This window comes from Sinocyclocheilus anshuiensis, unplaced genomic scaffold (assembly GCF_001515605.1).
Source record: "Sinocyclocheilus anshuiensis isolate Anshui unplaced genomic scaffold, SAMN03320099.WGS_v1.1 scaffold884, whole genome shotgun sequence".
NCBI lineage: Eukaryota > Metazoa > Chordata > Actinopteri > Cypriniformes > Cyprinidae > Sinocyclocheilus > Sinocyclocheilus anshuiensis.
In genome coordinates, this window is record NW_015549614.1 from 100579 (window position 1) to 111855 (window position 11277).

General features: G+C 36.6%; 1 protein-coding gene across 1 annotated transcript in view; it reads right to left on the minus strand.

The window, feature by feature from the left end:
- Positions 1 to 11277, minus strand: part of LOC107659266 (glycosyltransferase 1 domain-containing protein 1-like) — a 36943-nt gene that overhangs the window by 17389 nt on the left and 8277 nt on the right. Inside the window, exons 3-7 of the mRNA XM_016448149.1 lie at positions 10170 to 10321; positions 9044 to 9149; positions 7415 to 7466; positions 6102 to 6138; positions 5931 to 5987 (exon numbers count right to left, since the gene is read on the minus strand). Coding sequence (XP_016303635.1) covers positions 5931 to 5987; positions 6102 to 6138; positions 7415 to 7466; positions 9044 to 9149; positions 10170 to 10321 — 404 coding nt within the window. The remainder of the gene's footprint in view (positions 1 to 5930; positions 5988 to 6101; positions 6139 to 7414; positions 7467 to 9043; positions 9150 to 10169; positions 10322 to 11277) is intronic.

The following is an 11277-nucleotide window of genomic DNA, read 5'->3' on the forward strand; positions in this document are numbered from 1 at the left end:
GAACCGCTTGACAATTTTCTCTAGTCTCTCTGTAGGATCAGTTAAGAATGCTCTGTCAACTTCTCTGATGCACTTGAGAGGGAAATATAATTACTGCAGGATGAATTACACCGCAAAGGTTTAAAAAATAAAGACAATCTAGTGGGTTTGCCCTTATGTGTGAGTGCAACAGTAGACACGTGTCTTTTCTACAGTGTTAGATCTAAGAGTTCACATGAAAGAAAAAGAGGAGGATATAAACAAACAGGCCTGTCACTGAAGGTGGGGGAAAAACTAAAGGCAAATAAAGGCAAGAGCAGTGCGTCTCTCCAGAGGGAGGAGAATATTCATCTTCACGTGCCACAGAAACTGATATGGACAAACCGTAAGATGTCTTCCCTATTACCTGTCTTCCTCATCCCCTTACCCAAGAAAGGTATTTTTTTCCCCCCTTGGTTTACATTCTTTTTTTTTTTTTTGCCTGCACTTGATCATAAAGATAAACTTTAACCTGAATGTAGTGGGTGACTTATATACCTAAGGAATGTATTTCTCAAAAAAAATCACAGTTTAAAATTGCCTGCTATTAAACTGTAAAATACACTTTAAACATATTATTATTATTATTAAGTCTACACTACATCAAACAATCTGTTTTGCACACTGGAAATGTCACATTTCACAGCTTTTCAAACTTAAAATTCACACTCCTGATCCCCAGTTCTGCCGAGTGTCGGCTCCAGTCTCAGAGCTCGCTCCAGTGTCGGCTCCAGCCCCAGAGCTCGCTCCAGTGTCGGCTCCAGCCCCAGAGCTCGCTCCAGTGTCGGCTCCAGCCCCAGAGCTCGCTCCAGTGTCGGCTCCAGCCCCAGAGCTCGCTCCAGTGTCGGCTCCAGCCCCAGAGCTCGCTCCAGTGTCGGCTCCAGCCCCAGAAGTCTCCTTCCGTAACAGTATTAAGTCAAATAATGAAATGCACAGAATTGGACTGATCGGGTGGAATAAGCTGCAATGTGAACAAGGGCTGCATGATCAAACTGCAGTTTTTCTGCTAAAAATCAAAATTGCGATTAAAGGTTTGCGCTTTGTAAAGTTAGGGCAAACGTTTTTTTGATTATATATCAATATGACTATAGAAGTATAATACTATTTAATATGATGATAAATATTTTTATATTATTATTAAATAAAAATACCAAAAAAAAAAAGAAACATCATTGTAATATTTAGCAAAAATAAAAGAAATGTAAAATACACTAAAATAGTATTTAAAATAATAATATAGTAATATTTATTATTAAAACTGTAAAATTACAATAACATTTATGGCCATCTTATTCTTCTTCATTTTTGTTAAAGAGTCAAACGTTTATTCTGAACAAAACACCAGGAGCCCTTAAAGTTTCTCTTTTGTTCACAGCAGCCGGTTTATAAGCTCATCTCATTACAAGTATGGGAAGGCACATATTGCACTTTTTAAGCAAATTCAGATCAGATGCAAAAATGGAGTTTGTGAGGAGCAGCATTTACTGTGAACTAAGCTGCTCCAAAATACTGGATCATAAACTGCATGTGTGTAATTGAACACTATGCCATGCTTCACTCCAAAACATGCAGCACATATATTTAATTAAATTGCAATTTGAAAATAGTGAACCATATTGCAATTTCATTTTATTTTGATTAATCATAGCCCTAATTTAAACTAGTCTTTTATATATATAAGTCAAAAGATGCCTCATTAAACAAATCAGATTACACCATTAACCATTATAGATTAATCACTGCTGCAAAAATGTGCTTTTTGGCCAAGTGTAGCAGCAAACAGAGGAGTTCAATGACCTATCAAAGTATGTCCTTCACAAGTTTCTCTGAATTATGTTTTTCCACTAACATCAACCCCTGGAGCTACACTTACACCTCCAGACAGCTCAAAGCCTCAGAAAAGAATTAAAGAAATAAAACTTCACTCTTGGCGCTCACATCTCCGAGCACACTAAATCGTCTCTGCATCAGGACCTCATTTCCCATGAGCCCCTGCAGGCGTGACTCTCATCATCACCCAGTGCTATGAGGGGGTCTATACAGCACAATCCCAGAGGACCACCCAGATCTTCTCTGTCATGTGAAAACCTGCTCCACCAAAAAACTTCGACACAACTATAGACTTCCAACCTGGGTGTGATCCAGAGATGACATCTCAGCAATCCCATCATCTACTTCAGCATCCACTCAACACGGTGGGGGGTCAGAGCACCAGCTTTGATAGAGCTGCAGAGGCTTGTGTCGACTGATCTCAGAGTAGGCTTGCCGCGATAGACGGTGTTGACGGTGATACCGGTGTTAAGCAGCAACACCGGTTACGTCACTTGCCCACCGCGGCACCGACCCCCACCGTCGTTTTGATTTTTTATAGAAATAAAAATCATCTAGTTCAGTAAAAGAACAGACACTACAATTAAAAACTGAACGCAGCTGCTCAATGCAGCGTGCCGAACGACAGTTGCATCACAGATCAGATTTAATTTCTCCAGTGAGGAGTGGGTCTTTTCATTAGTGATGGACCGATACACAGCAGCCCCAAAAATCTTTAGACACTTTTGGACACTTAAGTCACACGTATAAATCTGAATGTCACTGCATTAGATACAAAATAATAAATCATTAGATACAAAATAATAAATCAAGTGTTTTTGCACAAGTATAAAATAAAATAAATAAATAAATAAATAAAACACTGAACATTTTTGAAAACCACTTTCTTTTTATGATATATTTTGCTTGAAAAAGCAAGTTTGTTTGGTTGTGCTGTCTTATAAATAAATAAAATGCCATTTGGTTTGACATTTTATTATATAATGTTATATATACAACCGTTCAAAAGTTTGTGGTCAGAAAGTTTTTTTTTTGAATACTTTCATTCTATGGAGGACCAAAGTTCTCTAAATGAAATGATTAAATAAATAATGAATTCAATAAAACAACAGTTAAATGTACCAATTTATTCTGAAATAATTATATAATTATTAAATAACTGAACTAATTAATCAAATAATTAAATTAATAAAAGAATCAATAATTAAATGTATCCATTTATTTAGTAAAATTCCATGAAAATCTTTGTGTAAAATATTTCACAATATCCTCTTTCACACACTACTTCTGTGTTTAAATACCTCCTTTTTTCATAATAAAATGTGCTTTTCCAAAAAGTCGTTTTTCATAATAATATGCTGAATTTATGAATGACGTCTATTTGACGAATCATGTATTTCCAAACCACAACTGGTTTAAAGTTGAAGAGCAGGCAGATGTGACAAATCGATCTTCGTGTGGTTGGTGACATTAGTGATGGAACGCCAAGTTCAGTTTTTCCCACGTACTATGCACCTGCAAGCATGGCGAATAAGACGATATCAGTCTTATTAAGTCAAAATAATATTAAATAAAATGTTCTAAACATGCTATATAAATAAATATGGCCTTTAAAAATGTTTAATGAAGGTCTCCTCGGCCCGTTGAAATGCAACCAGCCCTGTACGGGGCTCTGGAGTTATAGCTGGTCAAAGGTAGATCTTTGGGGGGGGTTAACCATTATATCATCCACCACAAGCCGTCCCAGTGCAGTGCGTGGGAACATTTATCTGTATTGATTTGTTCTATGCATCAGGGGGTCCCAGGGCTCGAGATTCGCAGGGTAGGACGGGGCAGTGATGCTGGGTGCAACTAAAAAGGTCCCATTTCCGGCGAGTTTCAGGTGGGGAGTTAAGGACGGCTGAAGCCCTGGCTTCTGCGGCTCAGCGGCCTCATACCACACGATCCTCTTGACTGTTTACTTCCTAAACTGACATTTTCTTTAGAGCGCTATTCAGCGCAAACCCCGCCCAGCAGCCAATTTCATTGGTTAAGGTTACGAAGTACACTGTAAAAAAATATCTCGAAGTTTAGTTGTTTCAATTGATTTTTTTTAAGTTGACAACTTGCAGTTTCTGAATTTGTTCATTCAACTTAACATTTAAAGTTTTCACTGTCTCAACTAGTTTGTAAATTGACTGAACTAGAGTATTAGCCCCTCAACTTAAAAAAAATGTGTTGAATCCACTGATCTATATGATGACTGGATTGCTCATTGCATTCTAAACTGCCGTCAGGGGGTGAATCCACCAGAAGTGTTCGAGCGGCCATCTTACTATTACCTTCCGGCTGAGAGCATCGTTGACTGACAGCCGAAACACTGACCTAAAATCACCTGATTTGAAGCTCATCAGACACACAGGATTAGTTTTTAGGATATGTTGTGTATGTCAATTAATTGTTACTTCAGATGTTATCTGCAATGTTTATGGTCTTTTCGGACAGGATAAGCGATATTGATGTATTAAACATGGACATATGATCTATAATAGAGAACTGGATTGCTCATGACGTCATAAAAGTTAAGCTACCACGCCGCCATATTAGTATTCCCATTCATTCTAATAATTAATTAAAGGGGTCCTATTATGCTCTTTTACAAAGCCTTGATTTTGTTTTGGGGGTGTACTAGAGCAGGCTCTCATACTAGGTTGTTCGAAAAACACATTATTTTTCACATATTTTACATTATTACAACACCTCTCTCCCCAGTCTGGCATGAACGGCTCAAATAGTTCCTGTATCAAATGAAGGCCTGCCTTCTGAAATACGAAATGTGCTGTGATTGGTTAGCTGGGCCAGTGTGTGTTGTGATTGGCAGCACTCGGCGACTGGTCGGGGAAATGTCACGCCCCTTACCATAGCCGCCTGCAAGCTTCAGTGTAAATATTGAGTCAAAATCAAATCAATTTGAGCGCGATTTAAACCCGGATGATTGTAACCACTAAGTTCGTCTGCCTTGGGAAAGCTAGCGTGTCTCCGACATAGTGATAACACTCGTTGCCTTCTCTAGTGCAGCTCAACCAGGTCTCGTCCCATTCGTCGATATTTGTGATATCACAAATCCCGGAAAATATGCGTTGTAGTCCAAACGTTGCTCCATTAGAACATAAAAAAATACACGCATCATAACTTATTCAGAGAAATAACACTGACTACATACTATACAGTCTTAAAGACATGAGCTTTATTTCCAAGATGATGCATGGTAAGCTTTGAATTTCAATACAACATACAGCAATATTAACAGAGGTTTGTATTGTAATATTAATTGTATATCCGAATCGATTTCTGATAGTAATACCAGCTATATGTCCATGTTTAATATTTCCTGCATAATTATTTTGTTGGCTCAGTTACCTGTGTCGGCAAGTGCGCAGCAGACACACCCACACCCATTTCAAAATCGCTTATCCTGTCCAAAAAGACCATGGTATATCTGTGAGAATTATCTACAAAAAAAAAAATAAAAAATTATCTACAAAACTGTGATTTGACTGTGAAGACATTTACACAAATTTCTATAAAACCAACAAACCTTTCTATCTGCTATATGAAACACGAAGAAAGTGAATGTGAAACACTCTGACCAAAAAACAAAACCTCTTGGAAAATGATGGATTAAATGTTTAAATCACCAAAACAGGCAATAGTGATATCGTAAATTCAAATACATCTTTGTTCTTTCTATTTCTTTCTTTTACTCTGTTGCCCCATCTCAAAATAAATATGCATGTTATACATGTACAGACTCACATGCACACCCTCCTTCACTCCCGAAGGTGATCAGGTTGTCTCTAATCAAGGTTGAGAGCTCCTGAGCCTGTTTCAAGTGTGTTGAGGGCTGAAGACCACATGTATATTTAATGGGGCGACGTCTGCTGCTTATCAAAATCATCAGTGTTTGAGGGGTATGATGATGAATGCATATGTCAAGTTATTAATAAAACGTGGTCATCTAAAGCTCTTCTACCTGTATGTCTATCGTATATGTAATGATGTAGGCCATTAAGTGGAGAACAGTATTGGTGAAGGTGCTGCACCTGTGCTGTGTAAAAAGTCACTCCAGCTGAAATGTGATGCCACTCTGGTCTCAATCCCTGGAAACATATGTAGACGTTTCAATAATTACATAACATATTATATTTCAAAAACATTCAAAGACCTTTCAAAAATGCAGTTGGCCCACAACTTGCAGTATTAATAAACTCTACCTTGAGGCTGTACATAGATCTTCTTGCACTCACATACCTGGAAAAAATGGTCAAGAAATAAATGTTAGATCCCTACTGGACATTTGTAGTAGTGTAAGATATGCGTTCCCAACCTACCGACTAATTAATTTCAATTACTTCTCCACTGGTTCATGTTTACTAGGAAAAAACAGTTAATAATAATAATTCTTATTATTATTTTACTAATTTTAGATATTAATATTACTTTATGAATGACCCTGGAAACCCTGCAGATGAAAATAAACCTAAATGTCAATCGTTAGAATTTCTCTTTTTATGACCATAGAGTTATCCATGTTCAAAATTCATGCCCAAAACATGTCCTTGGCTAATGTAATAACAGAAAAAAATCTGCTGAAAAAAATCTCGAATCCATGATTTGCCTAAATCAATACCAGCTGAGGGGAAAAAAGACAAACAAAAACAATACAGCAGCAGGAACGTAATAAAATAATAAAATGTAAATGGCTGGTTGAGATAAAGTGGATAATTTCACACAGATAGAGGGGAAATTGGCTGGATGTTATCAGTCCTGGGAGAGGGAGACCCCTGGTGTGTGTGTGTGTGTGTGTGAGACAAAAACAGAGACATCCTGTTTGCCTTGAATTGTGTGTCTGGGGGTGTGTGTGTGTGTGTGTGTGTGACAAAAACAGAGACATCCTGTTTGCCTTGAATTGTGTGTCTGGGGTTTCATTTGAGGATAAAACATGGAAATAGTGATTTTAATGCTGTGCTATTACAGGATTGAAGGCAGGATATTGCATCTGTAGCTGTTAAATCCTTTTGTATTATTTATAGCATCAGCTAGCGCAGTAGTTGTCTGTCTCTCACCTTTTTTCCTCTTCTCTAACCCATTAGGAATAAACACTGCCATTTTTATTACCTCATTTACTCAATATCCTTTCAGTGTGCCTATACTTTAAGTGCAATTAGAACATTTTCTACTACATACACTACAGTTCAAAGTTTAGAGTTGGTAAAAAATTGTTTTTTTTGGACTTCTCTTACGTTCACCAAAGCTGCATTTGGTCAAAAATACAGTAAAAACAGTAATATTGTAAAATTTTATTACAATTTGAAATGACTCATTTCTGTTTGAATATATTTACACAGCATTCTATCTTGTGCAACAAAAAGTCAATACTGATTTCACAAACTTTTTAAACCTCTTTATTGCACTCTGAACAGCAGTCCGTATGAAAAGGGCTCTTGACAGCTGCTGAAAGTTTGCTCTGGCATGTCAACAACAGAAGTTGTAAGAACCCAGAGCTGTAAACCCTAACGTTTCTTACCAAGAGCACCTTTGCGCGTTCTTTCAATTTATCAGTGAACGCCACAGCAAACCTGAGTGTGAGAGAGAGAGAGAGAGAGAGAGAGAGAGAGAGAGAGAGAGAGAAAGATAAAAAAAGAAGAGAGAGAGAGAGAGAGAGAGAGAGAGAGAGAAAGATGAAGAAAGTGAGTTGTCATGTTTAACATGTAAAGAAACATGAAAAGTCAGATTTCTGCACTGGTTTGTGATAGTGAGGTTCACCCCAGTGACTGCGTTCAAACGTTTTCATTTCACCACAATTCCACACTTTCCCAGACATCAAAGCTGTCAGTGGCCGTCAAAAATCTGTAAATCAAACAAGTCAAGCCACGCAAAAAAAAGCACCGCAATGCAATCACTGAGTAACACTTAAAGTTTATTTAACAATTATTCCCTTAAGACTTGTCAAAAGGGTGCGAGTCTGCCTGTACTAATCAAACAGATCACATGAATCTATAACACCTGGCTAATGAATTGAAACCAAAGCTGGCAGGCTTTGGGTAAAGATTCAGTCTATTATAGATGAACAAGAGAAATGCCTCATAATACCTGATCCTATCAATATTTTTTAGGCCAAATATTGGAGGGTTAAAAAATTAATAAATAAAAAAAAGAGAGAGAGAGACTATACACTACTGTTCAAAAGTTTGGGGTCAGTATATTTTTTTAAAACACAGTACTTGTCAATAGTTTGAAAAATTTATATATTTTTATATGATTGTTATATTTATATATGTTTTATAAGTCTATTGGGCTCACCGAGGCTGCATTTATTTAATAAAAAATACAGTAAAAAGAGAAAAATTGTGAAAAATTATTACAATTTAAAATAACTATTTTCTATTTGAATATATTTTAAACCATAATTTATTCCTGTGATGCACAGCTGAATTTTCAGCATCATTACTCCAGTCTTCAGTGTCACGTGATCTTTCTATTATTACAATTTAAAATTGTAATTTTAAATTGAACTATTTTCTATTTGAATATATTTTAAACCATAATTTATTCCTGTGATGCAAAGCTGAATTTTCAGCATCATTACTCCAGTCTTCAGTGTCACGTGATCTTTCAGAAATCATTCTAATATGCTTATCCAGACCACCTTATCCAGTACAGATTAGAAGACTAATTAAAGACCAATCTTAGAAGAAGAGATTAACAATATACTCGTAAGCTTATATAATCCTCTTTCATATTGTTCACGTACAATTAAAAATCTTTTACTCGCCCCTTGCTCCAGACCTATACGACTTTCTTCATTTTTGTGGAGCACAAACGTTTTAAAGAATGTTCTGGAGATTTCAAGCTTCAAAAAAGATGCAAAAGCACCATCAAGCATCATGCAGTCTATATGACCAGTCTTCTGAAGCCATATGAATTATTATATGAGAAACAGACAGATTACATTTTTAATTTGCATGGAAAAGAACAACCAGTACATTCGTTAATATCTCTTCTTTTGTGTTCCACAGAATAAAGGAAGTCATACAGGTTTGGAATGGGTCGTAAATGACAGAATTTTCATTTCTGGTCAAACTATTCCTTTAATTATGTCTGTGTAGAGCAGGGGAGCAGGATAAGTGTCAGATTTCATCAAAGTAAATTTGACCTGGCCTTCCGCAGAACTTCCTCCATCACAGCTCGCTTGTGCTCATCTTTTACGTCCTCGTTGACATCCGTCCCTCCAAACACCACCCCAAACGGCACTCCAGCATCTGCAGAGAAATGAAAATTCACAACAAATACATAAATCCCTTATTTCACTTATTCACCTCCTCTGAAGTTCAACTTTTAAATCCCTAGTGAGCAAAGTCTTTGAGGCATGAAACAGTGTGTTTATCTTGCCAGAGGGGAAAGCAGTCATCCATAGAGTGGACATTTTGGGAAATTACTCAAACAAATGCCATATCTGAGGGAGGTGAGAGAGAAGTAGCCTTCAATCTTAACAAGACATTCTGTGAGTAAGAATGTGAGTAACAATTTATCAGTCAACAGCCAGTTTTCTAAATTAAAGCCTTAAACTGGTAGAGGAAGCTGAAAATATATTATATGATTAAATATCATATAATATTAATGATATTAAACCATGGTACAGTGATGGCCTCACATGGTAATACCATGGTACTCCGATATATACTATGGTAATAAAATAATTACCATCTTCATATGCCATAATATTTCAAATAATACCATGGTGCATGGTACAAAAAACACAGTAACACCATGGTACTTTTTTGTAAACGTGGAATTTCAGTCATGACAAAAATACTTATTGGCTAAACATGCATGTAAATATAAGGCATTGTCAATGAAATGAAAAAAAAAAAATCTAAACGTTAAAGTAAGCAGAAATGAGCATGAACAATCAAATATCCAATATTAGTCGATGCCAAAAATAAAATAAAAACACTAATAATGGCTGATAACTGATATAGTATCAATATAATGTGCATCCCTAAACAAAATACTACTATAAAACGTGTATGGTGTAGTGTGCAAGTAGCTACTTCCACTTTATCTATCACCAGTGAAGTCATAAATTGTGTGATCGAGCTCTATACTGGACAGTAACACTAATGAGACAAGATAGATGTGTGTACAGTATCTGTGTGTGCAGGCTGGGCTCTGTGGTGCTCCACCTCAGAATAAAATCAATTGCATCTACGAGATGCTCTTACTAATATGGTGAAACCAACACATGCGTGAATTTTTTGAGAGGCCAAGGGACGTGTCACCTAAAAGAAGCCTGACTCCTTTGAAAAGATGAATGGCCAGTGCAGCCTCGAACCGCGGCTCTTGCATCATCAGGGACGATACATCAGAGGCAGAGCTGAACTCTCTTGTATCACACAGTACGCAAGTATGTCCTGCAGCCACGATATGATTCCTGCAACCCAAACACACACACACACACACACTGTATAAATCAGCATCTCTAATAAATTGGCTCTGAGCTGTTTTTTAATAACAGCCCTTACAAAAATTCTGTGGCTGTATCATGGTACAGTGATGTAATACACCATGGTGATATAGCTGTGAAACCCTATGTTTTCATCACTTTCACTAATTATTGATCTGGACAAAAGTTTCATATATTTAAAGAAATATATTTTACAAATATTTAAAACCAGGAAAACTTTAGATGTGTGATGTCATTGCTGTTTTCATGTGCAGGGATTCCCAAACTTTTTTGTCTGCCAACCCCCTTTAACCTAACAATACATAGGCTATTGCAGATCCCTCAGATTTTATTTCAGTAATATAACAACACGTTTGCACGTTCACAGATCTCTGATGTCGGTTAATGGTCATACTGACATGCACACTGTAAATGATTTCTGTTGTTTACACAGTATTATACTGTTTATCTCAACAGTTTCTTGCTTACTGTTAATTTGACAATAAATTTTTTACAGTGCAGGTAAACAAATAAAATATTTCTATTTGTAGCATTCAGTCATTACTTTGATTGTTTTTTATTTTTCTAATAATTTATTCATTTTAAAGTAGTCACAACACATTAAGTAAAATCAGTAATCTAACAGATTATGTTACTAACTACAATTCTCGTCATTCAATCAGTAAATTTGCTATATATATATATACACTGAAAAAAAAAAGATTTGTTGGATTTACTCAATTGAATTATGGACATTGGTTCCACACATTTAGTTTGAGTTCACAGTGTCCTTGTCACGATCACCAGCTGGAGTGCCCATGAGCTCCACTGGAGGGCACTCCTTACTACTCCTTTGCCATTCCGTCACAGACTACATTTCCCATAAACCTTTGCCTGGACTTATTGTTGTGTGATTACTTCCACCTGTGTGTCATTAGCTTGCT